The sequence below is a fragment of the Eucyclogobius newberryi genome, unplaced genomic scaffold (genome assembly GCF_026437365.1).
Source record: "Eucyclogobius newberryi isolate DKJ021-1_F unplaced genomic scaffold, fEucNew1.0.hap1 SCAF_31, whole genome shotgun sequence".
Classification (NCBI taxonomy): domain Eukaryota; kingdom Metazoa; phylum Chordata; class Actinopteri; order Gobiiformes; family Gobiidae; genus Eucyclogobius; species Eucyclogobius newberryi.
In genome coordinates, this window is record NW_027315957.1 from 728,461 (window position 1) to 748,131 (window position 19,671).

Here is a 19,671-nt window from a genome sequence, read left to right on the forward strand (position 1 = left end):
ACCCCCCACCCACTTGGAGAGGGCAAGACACTTTTTTCCTGTTGAGAACCATGACCTCTGATTTGGAGGTGCTGATTCTGCAGGTCCGGGTTTGATGGATCCATCAGGACAACATCGTCTGCAGCAGAGATTAGATCCTGTGGTCCCCAAACCGGAAACCCTCCGACCCCTGACCACACCCACTGATCCCTGACCACACCCTCCGACCCCTGACCACACCCTCCGATCCCTGACTTCGCTTAGAAATTCTGACCATAAAAACCATGAACAGAACCGGTGACAAAGCGCAGCCCTGAGGAGTCCCTCATGCACTGGGAACAGGTCTGACTTACTGCAATGAACACAGCTCCTGCTCCTGTCAGACAGGGATCGGCAGCCCTGAGCAAAGGGCCCCGGACCCCATACTCCCGGAGCACACCTCAAAGGACACCCCGAGGGACACGGTCGAAAGCCTTCTCCAGATCCACAAAGCACATGTGACTGTGCAAACTCGATGGAGAGTCTAGAGCTGGTCCAGTGTTCCACGACTGGGACCTAAACCACTCTGCTCCTCCTGAATCCTCCTGAATCCAGGTTCCACTATCAATCAGATTCTCCTCTCCAGGACCTGGAATACAGTGAACCCTCGTTTATCGCGGGGGTTACGTTCCAAAACGAACCCGCAATAGGCGAAATCCGCGAAGTTGAAACCTTTATTTTTTTTACAGTTATTATACAATGAAATACTCCATAAAACATTGAAGCTCACGCGCGCGCTCTCACCGGCCTCTCACGCGCGCGCTCTCACCGGCCTCTCACGCGCGGCGCCGCTCTCACCGGCGTGTCCCGCAGCTCACACGCGCGCTCTCACCGGCCTCTCACGCGCGCCGCTCTCACCGGCCTCTCACGCGCGCGCTCTCACCGGCCTCTCACGCGCGCCGCTCTCACCGGCCTCTCACGCGCGCCGCTCTCACCGGCCTCTCACGCGCGCGCTCTCACCGGCCTCTCACGCGCGCGCTCTCACCGGCCTCTCACGCGCGGCGCCGCTCTCACCGGCCTCTCACGCGCGGCGCCGCTCTCACCGGCGTGTCCCGCAGCTCACACGCGCGCTCTCACCGGCCTCGCAAACTTCAATTCGGCAAGCGGTTCTACGAACGTGTACATATTAATCCATAACGTTATTGACACAGGTAGAGAAGACGCGGAGAGACTGTTTAGCCAATCAGAATGCAGAACACAATGCATGATGCAAATCCGCGAAGCAGCGAGAGCGTGAAAAGTAAACCGCGTTATAGCGAGGGATCACTGTAGACCTTATGGAAGGCTGAGGTGTGATCCCTCTGTAGTGTGAACACACCCTCCGGTCCCCCATCTTGAGGGACCACCACCCCGGTCTGCCAGTCCAGAGACACTGTCCCCGATCACCACGCGATGTTGCAGAGACGTGTCAGCCAAGACAGTCCTACAACATCCAGAGACTTTAGGTACTCAGGATCTCATCCACCCTCACAGCCACTGAGGAGTTCGCCAACAACCTCAGTGACTTCAGCTTGGATAATGGACAGGTCAGCCCCCGAGTCCTCGGGGAAAAAAAGGAGAACCTTATGTCCCATAATAATGCATGACAATGCACCATCTCATGCTGCGAGGAACACCTCAGCATCATTGCCTGCTATGATGATAAAACTCACCAAAAATGGGGCATCCATTTCAGACGTGCTAGATTATTTTATTGTTTGTTCTTCTGTTTGAGATTCTTGTGTTGCTTTATGCTTGTGTTTCCAAGATGATAATTTTTGCATATTTGCTTTTTATCTGAAAGTCGGGACCTATTGGCAGCATCTCAATTCTGGATACTTCTGCCAAATCGATCGGCCATGTGACCGAGCAACATGTTGACTTATGGGATTTGTTTATTTTATGAGGGGAGGAGGAAAACTGCTTCAGACACAAGTGTTTCAGCATGGTAAAATTCACACACTGACATGAACATATCTCATGTGTGTGATCTCACAGGTGAATGGAGAACCGCAGTAGTGCCCTGCTGCAGATGGAAGGCCTGTCCTTGTCTCACAGCCCTTTCCTCGCTGTCTTCTCCATCTTCCTCCTGTCTTATGTCCTTATAATGGTGGGAAACGTGGGCAACATGTTCCTGATCCTGAGGGAGCGCAGTCTGCACCAGCCCGTGTACCTGCTGCTGTGTAACCTCTGCATCAACGACATCATCGGTGGTACTCACGTCATCCCACGGTTACTCGCTGACATGCTCAGAGCACCCTCAGAGCGCCTCATCTCGTACCCCGAATGTGTAACTCAGGCCTTTGTCACTCACATTTTTGCCACGATGGCCCACACCATCCTCATGATCATGGCGTTCGACCGTTACGTGGCCATCTGCGACCCGCTGCACTACACCACGATCATGAGCAGTCGGATGCTAGTGAAGCTAATGGCGTCAGCATGGGGCGTGGCTGTGGTGATGGTGAGCATTCTGATTGGTCTGTCGGTGCGGCTAACTCGCTGTCGCTCTATGATCGCAAACCCATACTGCGATAACGCCTCTCTGTTCAAGCTGTCGTGTGAGAGTACCCTGATCAACAACGTGTTCGGGCTGCTCTACACCGTGCTGCTGCTGAGCGCCTCCATCGGGTCCATTCTCCTGACCTACGGCAAGATCACGCTGGTGTGTCTGAGGATGAACAGCTCCAGCCTGAATCGCCGCGCCCTGCAGACCTGCTCCACTCACCTGCTGGTGTACCTGCTGATGCTGCTGAGTGGAGCTGTGCTCATCACGCTGCACCGGTTCCCTCAGTACTCTGACTACAGGAAGCTGATGGCGATCCTGCTCTTGACGGTGCCTGGAACTGTAAACCCCATCGTCTACGGAGTGCAGTGCAGGGACATACGCAACGCCTGGGCCCGGCTCTCCAGGGGGAAGTGAAAACATAACTTTTTATAATGATGTGTTTATTTGTTTGAGCAAAGCACTGCATTCTTGCTGTAGCCGAGCCAACGTACAGTTCTGACCTCTCTGGTCAGCGCAGGGTGTGAGGGATACTTCCAGAACAAAGAAGGTCTAACACATGGAGCAGTGGCTACACGTCAACCTTCACTGAGCTCCTCAGGGCTTCGTCAACACTCCCAGCAGACACTCACCAGAGCTGAGACTGTAGCTCACTTTAAAACGGTCCCACAAGAATAATTACTCTAACCTCACAGCGAGCAATGTTCCAAAACAGCCACCTGATTTGGCAAAGTGTTTTTTGTTATTTACCTTAATAAAAACAGCAGTTTCATTTATTTTCAACATTAAGTTTTATTTGTGAAAACAAAATGAACCTTTCGTGTGCTGTACATGTGATTTGAATATTGAACCAATAAAACTCATCACCAACAACAGGCAGTATTTGGATCTTCGTCGTGTCAGTTAAACGCTTTCGGTTCAGACCTGGTTCAGTCCTGGTTCAGTCCTGGTTCAGTCCAGGTTCAGTCCTGGTTCAGACCTGGTTCAGTCCTGGTTCAGTCCTGGTTCAGTCCTGGTTCAGTCCTGGTTCAGACCTGGTTCAGACCTGGTTCAGTCCTGGTTCAGTCCTGGTTCAGTCCTGGTTCAGTCCTGGTTCAGTCCTGGTTCAGACCTGGTTCAGACCTGGTTCAGTCCTGGTTCAGTCCTGGTTCAGTCCTAGTTCAGACCTGGTGCAGACCTGGTGCAGTCCTGGTTCAGTCCTGGTGCAGTACTGTGCAGTACTGGTTCAGTCCTGGTTCAGTCCCGGTTCAGTCCTGGTGCAGTCCTGTGCAGTACTGTGCAGTACTGGTTCAGTCCTGGTTCAGAGCCGGTTCAGACCTGGAGCAGTTTGGGGTTGATGACACGCCCTGTGAACAGCAGTGCTCCGGTTGATTGGTCACGGATGAGGAAAAGGAAAGGACGGTCGACGTGATAGGTCAGTGCGGAGGCGTGGACGGGCTCCGGGGCAAACTGGAGACCTTCAGGAGCGGAATCCAGAAGCAATTTGTGGAACACAGCGGTCAGTTTGACAGGCTGCGCCGAAATCTGGTCCAAACCGGTGTCTGCCAGCCAATCAGTGAGACCTGCGAAAGAGACAAGCCAATCAAGAGAGGAGAAATGATAATGCCAGTTTAGTCCTGGTTTTGTCTGATTCAGATGTGCTTCAAATACGACTCTGAGGTTTCTTACAGTAGAACTGGAGGCGACACTGACATTGTCCAGTGTGACTATCTGCTCAGATAGAGCGTCTCGTACATGTTTAGGACCAGCACAATGACCTCATTTTTTTCAGGGTTAAGAAGCAGATCATTAAGTGTCTAAACTGAATGCCCGTCCTGCTGAGCTAAACTGAAGGCCCGTCCTGCTGAGCTAAACTCTCAGACATGGAGCAGTTCATTACACATTAGCGTTCTGTGTTGTTCAATGCCTGTTTCTAACTAACATTTAACAATTGGAAACATGAAAAGAGCCTTAGCTGCTGCAGACGACCTCTGAATGTTGCCATGGTGACAGTTATGCAGGAGTAAGGTTGTACCATGGTACTGGAGATTTATGACATCTCTTCAGAAAGAGAAACTTAACGCTTTGAACGTTGGGAAATGTTTTCCATCGAATGACTGCTTTGGGATTAAAATCAACTCACAGATCCATGGGTTTGAAGCAGAGATCCATGGGTTTGGGCATAGATCCATGGGTTTGGGCATAGATCCATGGGTTTGGGCATAGATCCATGGGTTTGGGCATAGATCCATGGGTTTGGGCACAGATCCATGGGTTTGAGGCTCAGATCCATGGGTTTGGGTATTGATCCACGGGTTTTGGCTCAGATCCATGGGTTTGGGCTCAGATCCATGGGTTTGGGCATAGATCCGTGGGTTTTGGCACAGATCCATGGGTTTGGGCTCAGATCCGTGGGTTTGGGCACATATCCAAGGGTTTGGGCTCAGCACCATAGGTTTGAGGCACAGATCCAAGGGTTTGGGCACAGATCCATGGGTTAGGTCACAGATCCATGGGTTTGGGCATATATCCATGGGTTTGAGGCTCAGATCCATGGGTTTGGGCACAGATCCATGGGTTTGAAGCTCATATCCATGGGTTTGGAAATAGATCCGTGGGTTTGGGCTCAGATCCATGGGTTAGTGCACAGATCCATGGATTTGGGCATAGATCCATGGGTTTGAGGCTCAGATCCATGGGTTTGGGCACAGATCTATGGGTTTGGGCTCATATCCATGGGTTTGGGCACAGATCCATGGGTTTGGGCTAAGATCCAAGGGTTTGGACACAGATCCATGGGATTGAGGCACAGATCCGTGGGTTTGGGCTCAGATCCGTGGGTTTGGGCACATAGCCATGGGTTTGAGGCTCAAATCCATGGGTTTGGGTATTGATCCATGGGTTTGGGCTCAGATCCATTGGTTTGGGCATAGATCCGTGGGTTTTGGCTCAGATCCGTGGGTTTGGGCACAGATCCGTGGGTTTGGACTCAGATCCATGGGTTTAGGCATAGATCCCTGGGTTTGGGCTCAGATCCATGGGTTTGGGCAAAGATCCATTGGCTTCAGGCACTGATCCATGGGTTTGGGCACAGATCCATGGGTTTGGGCATAGACCCATGGGTTTGAGGCTCAGATCAATGGGTTTGGGCATAGATCCATGGGTTCGAGGCTCAGATCCATGGGTTTGGGCATAGATCCGTAGGTTTGGGCTCAGATCCATGGGTTTGGGCTTAGATCCATGGGTTTGAGGCTCAGATCCATGGGTTTGGGCACATATTCATGGGTTTGGGCAGAGATCCCTGGGTTTGGGCTCAGATCCGTGGGTTTGGGCACAAATCCGTGGGTTTGGGCTCAGATCCATGGGTTTGGGAATAGATCCGTGGGTTTGGGCTCAGATCCATGGGTTTGGGCTTAGATCCATGGGTTTGAGGCTCAGATCCATGGGTTTGGGCACATATCCATGGGTTTGGCCAAAGATCCCTGGGTTTGGGCTCAGATCCGTGGGTTTGGGCACAGATCCGTGGGTTTGGACTCAGATCCATGGGTTTGGGCAAAGATCCATGGGTTTGGGTATTGATCCGTGGGTGTGGGCTCACATCCGTGGGTTTGGGCATAGATCCGTGGGTTTGGGCACAGATCGTGGGTTCGGGCGCATATCCGTGGGTTTGGGCTCACATCCGTGGGTTTGGGCATAGATCCGTGGGTTTGGGCACAGATCGTGGGTTCGGGCGCATATCCGTGGGTTTGGACTCAGATCCATGGGTTTGGGCAAAGATCCATGGTTTTGGGTATTGATCCGTGGGTTTGGGCTCAGATCAATGGGTTTGGGCATAGATCTGTGGGTTTTTAGCAAAGATCCGTGGGTTAGTGCACAGATCAATGGATTTGGGCATAGATCCATGGGTTTGGGCTCATATCCATGGGTTTGGGCACAGATCCATGGGTTTGGGCTAAGATCCAAGGGTTTGGACACAGATCCATGGGATTGAGGCACAGATCCGTGGGTTTGGGCTCAGATCCGTGGGTTTGGGCACAGATCCGTGGGTTTGGACTCAGATCCATGGGGTTTAGGCATAGATCCCTGGGTTTGGGCTCAGATCCATGGGTTTGGGCAAAGATCCATTGGCTTCAGGCACTGATCCATGGGTTTGGGCACAGATCCATGGGTTTGGGCATAGACCCATGGGTTTGAGGCTCAGATCAATGGGTTTGGGCATAGATCCATGGGTTCGAGGCTCAGATCCATGGGTTTGGGCATAGATCCGTGGGTTTGGGCTCAGATCCATGGGTTTGGGCTCAGATCCGTGGGTTTGGGCACAGATCCGTGGGTTTGGACTCAGATCCATGGGGTTTAGGCATAGATCCCTGGGTTTGGGCTCAGATCCATGGGTTTGGGCAAAGATCCATTCGCTTCAGGCACTGATCCATGGGTTTGGGCACAGATCCATGGGTTTGGGCATAGACCCATGGGTTTGAGGCTCAGATCAATGGGTTTGGGCATAGATCCATGGGTTCGAGACTCAGATCCATGGGTTTGGGCATAGATCCGTGGGTTTGGGCTCAGATCCATGGGTTTGGGCAAAGATCCATTCGCTTCAGGCACTGATCCATGGGTTTGGGCACAGATCCATGGGTTTGGGCATAGACCCATGGGTTTGAGGCTCAGATCAATGGGTTTGGGCATAGATCCATGGGTTCGAGACTCAGATCCATGGGTTTGGGCATAGATCAGTGGGTTTGGGCTCAGATCCATGGGTTTGGGCACATAATATGTGCCCAAACCCATGGATCTGAGCCCAAACCGGCCGTATGAAACCCAGTTACATGTCTACCCTGAGACATTTTGAGTTATTCACAGATTCTGAAAGTGTGAATTCAAAGCTTTCCAATGATGTCTCACTCATGTAGATCTGATAATATTTGAGTAAGTTGTGGTCATTTGAATGTATACAACTCTCAAACCCATTCACTGAGAAAACGGCTTCCAAAGTTTCTCACCGGAGTGAGCCCAGAGTTACAGGGGGGCTCATTTGCATCTCATTGAGATAAGCCCTCCCCCCTGTCACACTGACACCACCTCCCCCTACAGCTGTCACTCAAGACTCAAGAGGAGTGTTGTTATTGATGGTAACTGGACTTGAATCAGAATTAGAAGTTACTATATTAAAATGGAAATACTTGGATTACAAAAGGCCCTGAATAGAATCAAAGAATCAGAATGAGAATAGGGTTCATTGCATTTGTCGATAAACATAATTCACAGGTGATTCAGTGCACCAACAATGGTGCACTGAATGATTCAACACAAACAACAAAAAGATAAGATAAGATAAAATAGCCTTTAATGTTACAACGCAGTAGATACAGGGGGAAAGGACAGTAACTTATAGGAAGTTTAAAAAACACTCTTAATAGAAGAACTCTTGTAAACAGATGCCAGGGCCAGGTATACGAACTGCAACGGGTCCATGGCTTTGAATATATGAGATATGAGATAATAGATATGATATGTACACCACCAGAGTCCAATTACATCAGAGATCACATCCTCATCCTCTTCTTTGTCTGTGCACTCTTCTGTGCTGTGACTCTCGGCATCAAAGCTGTAAACAAATAACAGGACATTTAAGAAATGGCTAACTATTTCACATAAAACACTCATTAACTATTTATTTTTTTTAACACAACGTGAGAGTTTCAATATAAATACCTGAAGTGCTGATAACTCTTGATCTTTGGAAGCCGTCTGAAGAAGTGGGATATTGAGGTGAGACTCAGGAGAGCTGTTTTCCACTCCCTGATGACAAGGGCGACACTGTAAAAAAATGAGAACAGAAGAAACATATCTTAAGCAGAGAGCAGCACTGAAGTTTTGCCAGGCTAATGTTTACACATTACAGTAGTCAAATAATATAAACTAACCTCAGCGATGTCTTCCAAAGTGTCAACCCTGGTCTTCATGTATGCTCGCTTGATAAGTCCAAAGCCGCAATCAGGGGAGAATTTGGTGTGGCCAGCAATGAGGAAGTGGATGTCCATTGTGTAGTGAAGCTTGGCCCCGTCTGCAGAGGGTAGTAGACAGAGAGAGAAAAGGAGATTAGATTAATACATATGACATTTGATTAAGACGTATATGTCTCTATAATTGCTATTCTGCATTTGCACTATCATTAGTACCTGCTGTGCAAAGTCAAAGCTGTAATGCATCCTGATGTCTTTGCTTGCTGGCGGTGAGGGTCCGAAAGACAGCACATTAGATTCTGTTGTAGAGATCTGTGCGTGGCCTGCAGCTTCTGATGTGTGGGAGAAGCTGTTTCCACAGTGATCTGAAGCTTGATGTACAAACTGCAGGCTCACCTGAAAAACAGATGTTGCTTATGGTTAATTATACTCTAATCATTAAAACATGAAAATCACCAAAATAATGTTTTACACTTACCACGCTCCTTAGCAGACTTCATGTAGAGACAGGTCATGTCAGTCAGGGTGTCTTTGCCAATTCTGAAAAGGGGGATAACAGGATTAGGGTTAACAGTAATATGGGAATAACACGCTTCACAGATAACAGTTCACATTGTGACGTTAACGGTGTATTTAAGATGCAAAACGCGGAGATATTGGGACATCTGCCCTCGGCTAGCGATGCTAGCTAGCTCACTTGCGATAACACGGCTCGTAAAAGCAAAACACTTGCAGAACAGCACACCAAAACATAAACATACACTCGAGTTTAAAACCGGCGCACATTAAAGTGATTAAAAGCGGGTGTTTTAGTCGCAAAGCTTACCCGGTTCGGCCGTCCTGTTGTCTCTCCCAACACCGTGCACAGAGACACACAGGAAGCTGATAATGGCCAGGCAAGCGCGTGATTGGTTCGAGTGACGCAGTGCGTGCGTGACGTGCAACGTACGTAAGCCACGTGACCAGAAGTGGTATCGGGAGTTGTAGTTTTTTTCTCTTCCCACGCCGAAACAGACACAAAGCACGACCCACGGGTCAAGAAATACTACATAAGTATATAATTTGTACAGACAAAACGCCGAAAAATAACCCGATAACATAGCAAAGTTTAGCTTACAACTTAGCTCCGAATAGCTGCGTTTAGCTCCGGGCTGTGGGGGTAACAGCCGGTTTAGCACCATAAAATAGACACAAAGCACGACCCACACAACACACGGGCCAACCCACGCCGAAAAATAAACCCGATAACATGGTGATAACAGCAAGTAGTCACATTAAGCCCGTATTGCAGAGTGCACTGAAGCAACATGTTAGCTTAGCATTAGCTCCACCGGAGCAGACAAGTAAGATTCTAAAGTGATCACGAGACCGCCTTAAAACACAGCGTTAAAGCAATAATTTAGTAGTAAAGTAAAAGTGTACCTGAGTAAACAGTTCCGTTGCAATGTAGTCCAGGAAATGTAAGCTCTGAAGACTGTGCTCTGCAGACGGTCTGGAGTAATGAGAGGAAAACACGGAGCAGCAGCTGCCATGCGGATCACAGCTGATTGGTGGAAAATGTAAACAATACGTTGGCTAGAAAAAGGTGACGCCCCCCAGGAGAGCAGGAAAAAGACCCAAAAACTCCACATCTTTAACAGCTTAATGTATACGTTTAAGACAACCAATAGTGTTATCTGAAGCACACAGGGGCTTATTCATAACTTCAACTAGCACATTCTGCAAAAAAACGAAAATCACAAATTTGGGGGAAAAAAAGTAAAATGCTGTTTTTCTCAGTTTCACCGAGGCCGACATGGTCCGACAATTCTCGTGGCGAGTCACATATTCATGGGTTTGGGCAGAGATCCCTGGGTTTGGGCTCAGATCCATGGATTTGGGTACAGATCCGTGGGTTTGGACTCAGTTCAATGGGTTTGGGCATAGATCTGTGGGTTTGGGCACAGATCCATGGGTTTGGGCACAGATCCATGGGTTTGGGCACAGATCCATGGGTTTGGGCACAGATCCATGGGTTTGGGCACAGATCCATGGGTTTGGGCACAGATCCATGGGTTTGGGCACAGATCCATGGGTTTGGACACAGATCCGTGGGTTTGGGCAAAGATCCATGGGTTTGGGTATTGATCCGTGGGTTTGGGCTCACATCCGTGGGTTTGGGCATAGATCCGTGGGTTTGGGCACAGATCGTGGGTTCGGGCGCATATCCGTGGGTTTGGGCTCAGATCCGTGGGTTTGGGCATTGATCCATGGATTTGGGTACAGATCCGTGGGTTTGGACTCAGTTCAATGGGTTTGGGCTCAGATGCGTGGGTTTGGGCACATAGCCATGGGTTAGGGCTCAGATCCATGGGTTTGGGCATAGATCCATGGGTTTGAGGCTCAGATCCATGGGTTTGGGCACAGATCCATGGGTTTGAGGCTCAGATCCATTGGTTTGGGCACAGATCCATGGGTTTCGGCTCATATCCATGGGATTGGGCTCAGATCCATGGGTTTGGGCACAGATCCGTGGGTTTGGCCACAGATCCGTGGGTTTGGGCTCAGATCCGTGGGTTTGGCCACAGATCCGTGGGTTTGGGCTCAGATCCGTGGGTTTGGGCATAGATCCGTGGGTTTGGGCACAGATCGTGGGTTTGGGCGCAGATCCGTGGGTTTGGAATCAGATCCATGGGTTTGGGCACATAGCCATGGGTTTGGGCACATAGCCGTGGGTTTGGGCTCAGATCCATGGGTTTGTGGAAAAGATCCATGGGTTTGAGGCACAGATCCATGGGTTTGGGCATAGATCCATGGGTTTGGGAACAGATTGTGGGTTTGGGCACAGATCCGTGGGTTTGGGCACAGATCCGTGGGTTTGGGCGAAGATTTGTGGGTTTAGGCACATAGCCATGGGTTTGGGCTCAGATCCATGGGTTTGTGGTATTGATCCATGGGTTTGGGCAAAGATCCATGGGTTTGAGGCACAGATCTATGGGTTGGGGCATAGATTCTTGGCTTTGAGACTCAGAACCTTGGGTTTGGGCATAGATCCATGGGTTTGAGGCTCAGATCCATGGGTTTGGGCATAGATCCGTGGGTTTGGGCATAGATCCGTGGGTATCGGCACAGATCCGTGGGTTTGGGCACAGATTCGTGGGTTTGGGCTCAGATCCGTGGGTTTTGGCATAGATCCGTGGGTTTGGGCACAGATCGTGGGTTTGGGCGCAGATCCGTGGGTTTGGGCTCAGATCCATGGGTTTTGGCACAGATGCGTGGGTTTAGGCTCAGATCCATGGGTTTTGGCACATAGCCATGGGTTTGGGCTCAGATCCATGGGTTTGTGGGATAGATCCATGGGTTTGAGGCACAGATCCATGGGTTTGGGCATAGATCCATGGGTTTGGGCACTGATCCGTGGGTTTGGGCTCAGATTTGTGGGTTTGGGCACATAGCCATGGGTTTGGGCTCAGATCCATGGGTTCATGGCATAGATCCATGGGTTTGGGCACAGATCCATGTGTTTGAGGCACAGATCTAAGGGTTTGGGCACAGATCCCTGGGTTTGGGCTCAGATCCATGGGTTTGGGCAAAGATCCATGGGTTTGGGTATTTATCCGTGGGTTTGGACTCAGATCAATGGGTTTGGGCATAGATTTGTGGGTTTTTAGTACAGATCCATGGGTTTGGGCTAGGATCCGTGGGTTTGGGCACATAGCCATGGGTTCGGGCTCAGATCCATGGGTTTGTGGCATAGATCCATAGGTTTGATGCTCAGATCCATGGATTTGGGCACAGATCCATGGGTTTGAGGCTCAGATCCATTAGTGTGGGCACAGATCCGTGGGTTTTGGCATAGATCCGTGGGTTTGGGCACAGATCGTGGGTTTGGGCGCAGATTCGTGGGTTTGGGCTCAGATCCATGGGTTTGGGCACAGATCCGTGGGTTTGGGCTCAGATCCGTGGGTTTGGGCACAGATGCGTGGGTTTAGGCTCAGATCCATGGGTTGGGGCATAGATCCATGGCTTTGAGACTCAGAACCTTGGGTTTGGGCATAGATCCATGGGTTTGTGCTCAGATCCATGGGATTTGGCATTGATCCATGGGTTTGGGCAAAGATCCATGGGTTCTGGCTCAGATCTGTGGGTTTGGACACAGATCCGTGGGTTTGGGCTCAGATCCATGGGTTTGGGAATAGATCATGGGTTTGAGGTTCAGATCCATAGGTTTGGGCATAGATCCATGGGTTTGGGCTCAGATCCAAGGGTTTCGGCTCAGATCCGTGGGTTTGGGCTCAAATCCATTGATTTGAGGCACATATCCTTGGGTTTGGGCTCAGATCCGTGGGTTTGGGCATAGATCCAATAGATTTGGGCTCAGATCCGTGGGTTTGGGCTCAGATCCGTGGGTTTGGGCTCAGATCCGTGGGTTTGGGCACAGATCCATGGGTTTTGGGCTCAGATCCATGGGTTTGAGGCTCAAATCCGTGGATTTGGGCACAGATCCATGGGTTTGAAACTCAGATCCGTGGGTTTGGGCACAGATCCATGGGTTTTGGCAGAGATCCATGGGTTTGGGCTCAGATCCATTGGTTGAGGCACAGATCCGTGGTTTTGCACTCAGATCCTTGGGTTTGGGCATATATCCAACGGTTTAAGAGACTCTCTATCTGAGCAGATAGTCACACTGGACAATGTCAGTGTAGCCTCCAGTTCTACTGTAAGAAACCTTGGAGTCTTATTTGACCAGGAGCTCTCATTTAAAGCTCATATAAATCAAGCTTGTAAAACAGCCTATTTCCATTTGTGCAACAAGAGCCAAAATCAGAAGAATCCTGCCTAAAAGTGATGCCGAAAAACTTATCCATGCTTTTGTAACGACTAGATTAGACTACTGTAACTCCCTGCTTGCAGCGTGTCCTAAAAGCTCCATAAAAAGCTTTCAACTGGTTCAAAATGCAGCAGCAAGATTACTAACAGGAACAAAAAGAAGAGAGCACATTACGCCGGTGCTGAATTCTCTTCACTGGCTCCTGTCGAGTTTAGAATCAAATTTAAAATTCTACTCTTGACCTACAAAGCCATAAATGACATGGCCCCATCCTACCTCAAAGATGCTATAGAACCATATCATCCAAACAGAGCTCTTCGCTCTCAGAATGCTGGCCTTCTGGTGGTGCCAAGAGTCTCTAAAAGTACTGTAGGAGGTAGAGCGTTTAGCTACCAAGCTCCTGTGTTATGGAATCAGCTCCCGACCCATGTTAAATATGCTGACAGTCTCTTCATTTAAGTCCAGGCTTAAAACGTTCCTCTTCGAAATCGCTTATGGTCAGAGTAGTTAGGAACATAAAGATAAACCCACAGCTTTAGCTACGCTGCCCTAGGAGCAACTATGCTGGGGGAAGTATGACAGCTTGAGCACTATCCTCTTCTTCTTCTGACTACTTATGCTATCAAACAATATTTATTTTTTGATTCCACTTGCAAATTGTTCACCGCCTTCTTTTCTTTCTCTCACTCCTGAGGACCTGTGGACCCAGATGCCCCTCCCCTGGTGAAGTGGTCCCTGCCCTGTGTGGACGGTCCCTCATCTGCCTGAGGAGTCGGTCCAGCTCGCCCCCGACGGTCCCTCATCTGCCTGAAGAGTGGGTCCAGCTCGACTCCGACGGTCCCTCATCTGCCTGAAGAGTGGGTCCAGCTCGACTCAGACGGTCCCTCTTCTGCCTGAAGAGTGGGTCCAGCTCGACTCAGACGGTCCCTCTTCTGCCTGAAGAGTGGGTCCAGCTCGCCTCAGTCGGTCCCTCATCTGCCTGAAGAGTGGGTCCAGCTCGCCTCCGACGGTCCCTCATCTGCCTGAAGAGTGGGTCCAGCTCGACTCAGACGGTCCCTCTTCTGCCTGAAGAGTGGGTCCAGCTCGCCTCCGACGGTCCCTCATCTGCCTGAAGAGTGGGTCCAGTTCGCCTCAGTCGGTCCCTCATCTGAAGAGTGGGTCCAGCTCGACTCAGACGGTCCCTCTTCTGCCTGAAGAGTGGGTCCAGCTCGACTCAGTCGGTCCCTCATCTGCCTGAAGAGTGGGTCCAGCTCCAGTCTCCTTGTGTCCGTCTGTCCGTCTGTGAGAGTCGGATCTCTCCTTCACTGGAACTCCTCCAGGTTTCTACGCTTTTTTCCCAAAGAGGTTTTTTTTCGCAGTTTTTCCTGGCCGAGAAGGAGAGTCTAAGGACAGAGGACCCTGGGACATCGTCCCTCGCCACCACAGACATTGTCTGACTCCATCGCCACCACAGACATTGTTGATTCATTTCTCCCTGTGGCCCTCAGAGGCAACTGTTGTTGTGATTTTGGGCCTTACAAAAATAAATTGATTTGATTTGATTTAAGGCTCAGATCCATGGGTTTGGGCATTAATCCATGGGTTTGGGCTTAGATCCATGGTTTAGGGCACAAATTTATGGGTTTGGTCTCAGATCCGTGGGTTTGGGCATAGATCCATGGGTTTGAGGATCAGAACCTTGGGTTTGGGGATAGATCCATGGGTTTGGGCTCAGATCCATGGGTTTTGGCTTAGATCCATGGGTTAGGGCTAATATCCATAGGTTTGGGCTCAGATCAAATCAAATCAAATCAAATCAATTTATTTTTGTAAGGCCCAAAATCACAACAACAGTTGCCTCTGAGGGCCACAGGGAGAAATGAATCAACAATGTCTGTGGTGGCGATGGAGTCAGACAATGTCTGTGGTGGCGAGGGACGATGTCCCAGGGTCCTCTGTCCTTAGACTCTCCTTCCGTGGGTTTGGGCACGGATCCGTGGGTTTGGACTCAGATCCATTGGTTTGGGAATAGATCCATGGGTTTGGTCAAAAATCCGTGGGTTTGAGCTCAGATCCATGGGTTTGGGCAAAGATCCATGGGTTTGAGGCACTGATCTGTGGGTTTGGGCTCAGATCCGTGGGTTTGTGGTATAGATCCGTGGGTTTGGGCACAGATCCATGGGTCTGAGGCTCAGAACCTTGGGTTTGGGCATAGATCCATGGGTTTGGGCTCAGATCCATGGGTTTTGGCATAGATCCATGGGTTTGGGCTCAGATCCATTGGTTTGATTAAAGATCCATGGGTTTGGGCACAGATCCATGGGTTTGGACTCATATCCATGGGTTTGGGCATAGATCCATGGGTTTGGGCAAAAATCCGTGGGTTTGGGCTCAGATCCATGGGTTTGGACAAAGATCCATGGGTTTGAGGCTCAGATCCATGGGTTTGGGCATAGATCCATGGGTTTGAGGCTCAGATCCATGGGTTTGGGCATAGATCCGTGGGTTTGGGCTCAGATCCATGGGTTTGGGCACAGATCCATGGGTTTTGTTACAGATCCATGGGTTTGAGGCACAGATCCTTGGGTTTGGGCTCAGATCCATGGGTTTGGGCACAGATCCATCGGTTAGGGCTCAGATCCATGGGTTTGGTATCAGATCTTTGTGTTTGGGCTCAGATCCATGGGTTTGAGGCACAGATCCGTGGGTTTGGGCAGAGATTCATGGGTTTGGGCACAGATCTTTGGGTTTGGGCTCAGATCCATGGGTTTGGCCATGGGTTTGGGCTCAGATCCATGGGTTTGAGATACAGATCCGTGGGTTTGGGCTCAGATCCGTGGGTTTGAGATACAGATCCGTGGGTTTGGGCTCAGATCCGTGGGTTTGGGCACAGATCCATTGGTCTGAGGTTGTGTGGTCCTCAGAGCACATGTGCAGAGCTCTAAGACAAGCTGCTGTCAGCTCAGGTTGTGAAACCTCATGTCACAGGGCGGAGCATGAACGAGTTGCTATGGTAACAGCAGAATCATGCTTCCCACGCAGTACTGCCCAGTGGCCTGTAGAGGCCACTAAAAGACGCTATGACATCACGCTGGTCTATTTGCTGGTCTTATTCTATTTTTGTTCAGTTCATTTGAGATGAAGTGTGGTGAGAATGTGAACAACACCAAATGAAACTGAAATAGTCTCAAATGGAAGCACTGAAGTTGAAAGCACAGACCCAGGTCGGCGAGCAGGGGCAGCAGGTCGGCGCTGTAGACGAGCTTTAGACTGGGCATGCTCAGTGACACGTGGGCGGGCAGCAGCGTCATGGACAGGTCTTGGACAAACTCAGCCGTAAGCGCGTCCTCGATGGCTGTGAGGTTAGAGGTCACGGCGTCAGGCAAGAAGAGGAAGAGGCTGACCCCGTCCTGCAGGGGGAGCTCTGCAATCTGAGGACACAAGTCAAATATTTATACATACATACATATATATACATACATACATATATATATATATATATATATAAAACAACAAAAACAAACAAGACAGTAAAATAACCGGAAGTCTTTTATTTATTTATTTTAGTCAGTTATGATGTGAGTCCTTCTTGGTGTGTGTGTGTGTGTGTTTGTGTGTTTGTTTGTGTTTGTTTGTTTGTGTGTGTTTGTGTGTGAGAGATAAGGGGGCAGTAGCCAGAGACGAGAAGTGACAGAAAACCCGTAGGTGAAACAAGACAAGATAGTGACCATGACAGGAGACAGGAGACAGGAGACAGGAGAAAGGAGACAGGAGACAGGAGACAGGAGACAGGAGACAGGAGACAGGAGAAAGGAGACAGGAGACAGGAGACAGGAGTCTGGAGACAGGAGACAGGAGACAGGAGACAGGAGAAAGGAGACAGGAGACAGGAGACAGGAGACAGGAGACAGGAGACAGGAGACAGGAGACAGGAGAAAGGAGACAGGAGACAGGAGACAGGAGTCTGGAGACAGGAGACAGGAGACAGGAGACAGGAGACAGGAGTCTGGAGACAGGAGACAGGAGTCTGGAGACAGGAGACAGGAGTCTGGATACAGGAGACAGGAGACAGGACACAGGAGACAGTAGACAGGAGATAGGAGACAGGAGTCTGGAGACAGGAGACAGGAGACAGGAGACAGGAGACAGGAGACAAGAGACAGGAGACAGGAGTCTGGAGACAGGAGACAGGACACAGGAGTCTGGAGACAGGAGACAGGAGACAGGAGACTGGAGACAGGAGACAGGAGACAGGAGACAGGAGACAGGAGACAGGAGACAAGAGACAGGAGACAGGAGACAGGAGACTGGAGATTGGAGACAGGAGACAGAAGACAGGAGACAGGAGACAGGAGTCTGGAGACAGGAGACAGGAGACAGGATACAGGAGAAAGGAGTCTGGAAACAGGAGACAGGAGACAGGAGACTGAAGACAGGAGACAGGAGACAGGAGTCTGGAGAAAGGATACAGGATACAGGAGACAGGAGACAGGAGACAGGAGAAAGGAGACAGGAGTCTGGAGACAGGAGTAAGGAGACAGGAGAAAGGAGACAGGAGACAGGAGACAGGAGTCTGGAGACAGGAGACAGGAGACAGGAGTCTGGAGACAGGAGACAGGAGACAGGAGTCTGGATACAGGAGACAGGAGACAGGACACAGGAGACAGTAGACAGGAGATAGGAGACAGGAGTCTGGAGACAGGAGACAGGAGACTGGAGACAGGAGACAGGAGACAGGAGACAAGAGACAGGAGACAGGAGTCTGGAGACAGGAGACAGGACACAGGAGACAGGAGTCTGGAGACAGGAGACAGGAGACAGGAGACAGGAGACTGGAGACAGGAGACAGGAGACAGGAGACTGGAGACAGGAGTCTGGAGACAGGAGACAGGACACAGGAGACAGGAGTCTGGAGACAGGAGACAGGAGACAGGAGACAGGAGACAGGAGACAGGAGACAGGAGACAGGAGACAGGAGACAGGAGACTGGAGATTGGAGACAGGAGACAGAAGACAGGAGACAGGAGACAGGAGTCTGGAGACAGGAGACAGGAGACAGGAGACAGGAGACAGGATACAGGAGAAAGGAGTCTGGAAACAGGAGACAGGAGACAGGAGACAGGAGTCTGGAGAAAGGATACAGGATACAGGAGACAGGAGACAGGAGACAGGAGACAGGAGAAAGGAGACAGGAGACAGGAGACAGGAGAAAGGAGACAGGAGACAGGAGACAGGAGTCTGGAGACAGGAGACAGGAGACAGGAGAAAGGAGACAGGAGACAGGAGACAGGAGTCTGGAGACAGGAGACAGAGACAGGAGTCTGGAGACAGGAGACAGGAGACAGGAGTCTGGATACAGGAGACAGGAGACAGGACACAGGAGACAGTAGACAGGAGATAGGAGACAGGAGTCTGGAGACAGGAGACAGGAGACAGGAGACTGGAGACAGGAGACAGGAGACAGGAGACAGGAGACAGGAGACAAGAGACAGGAGACAGGAGTCTGGAGACAGGAGACAGGAGACAGGAGACAGGAGACAGGAGACAGGACACAGGAGACAGGAGTCTGGAGACAGGAGACAGGAGACAGGAGACAGGAGACTGGAGACAGGAGACAAGAGACAGGAGACAGGAGACTGGAGATTGGAGACAGGAGACAGAAGACAGGAGACAGGAGTCTGGAGACAGGAGACAGGAGACAGGAGACAGGATACAGGAGAAAGGAGTCTGGAAACAGGAGACAGGAGACTGAAGACAGGAGACAGGAGACAGGAGTCTGGAGAAAGGATACAGGATACAGGAGACAGGAGACTGGAGACAGGAAACAGGAGACAGGAGACAGGAGACAGGAGTCTGGAGACAGGAGACAGGAGACAGGAGACAGGAGACTCCAGACTGGAGACAGGAGACAGGAGACAGGAGACAGGAGACAGGAGACAGGAGACTGGAGACAGGAGACAGGAGACAGGAGACAAGAGACAGGAGACAGGAGTCTGGAGACAGGAGACAGGACACAGGAGACAGGAGTCTGGAGACAGGAGACAGGAGACAGGAGACAGGAGACAGGAGACAAGAGACAGGAGACAGGAGTCTGGAGACAGGAGACAGGAGACTGGAGACAGGAGACAGGAGACAAGAGACAGGAGACAGGAGACAGGAGACTGGAGATTGGAGACAGGAGACAGAAGACAGGAGACAGGAGACAGGAGTCTGGAGACAGGAGACAGGAGACAGGAGACAGGAGACAAGAGACAGGAGACAGGAGACAGGAGACTGGAGACAGGAGACAGGAGACAGGAGACAGGAGACAGGAGTCAGGAGACTGGAGGCTGGAGACAGGAGACAGGAGACAGGAGACTGGAGACAGGAGACAGGAGACTCGAAACGGGAGATGGGAGACGGGAGACAGGAGACTGGAGACTGGAGACTGGATACTG

The 19,671-nt window shown here is 50.6% G+C and overlaps 2 protein-coding genes across 2 annotated transcripts in view; one reads left to right on the top strand and one right to left on the bottom strand.

Annotated features, from left to right (window-relative positions):
* Positions 1–1,997: 1,997 nt before the first annotated feature.
* LOC140374763 (olfactory receptor 4E1-like) lies at positions 1,998–2,920 on the top strand. The gene has a single exon (XM_072461763.1). It carries the CDS (start codon positions 2,000–2,002, stop codon positions 2,918–2,920), a length of 921 nt encoding a protein of 306 aa, XP_072317864.1. The 5' UTR covers positions 1,998–1,999.
* Positions 2,921–3,297: 377 nt separating this feature from the next.
* Positions 3,298–19,671, bottom strand: part of serpinf1 (serpin peptidase inhibitor, clade F (alpha-2 antiplasmin, pigment epithelium derived factor), member 1) — a 32,607-nt gene continuing 16,233 nt past the window's right edge. The window contains exons 7-8 of the mRNA XM_072461767.1: positions 16,455–16,665; positions 3,298–4,065 (exon numbers count right to left, since the gene is read on the bottom strand). Coding sequence (XP_072317868.1) covers positions 3,815–4,065; positions 16,455–16,665 — 462 coding nt within the window. The 3' untranslated portion in view covers positions 3,298–3,814. The remainder of the gene's footprint in view (positions 4,066–16,454; positions 16,666–19,671) is intronic.

Coding starts and splice junctions, on each gene's coding strand:
- LOC140374763 (XM_072461763.1), top strand. CDS start 2,000: ATGGAGAACCGCAGTAGTGCCCTGCTGCAGATGGAAGGCCTGTCCTTG.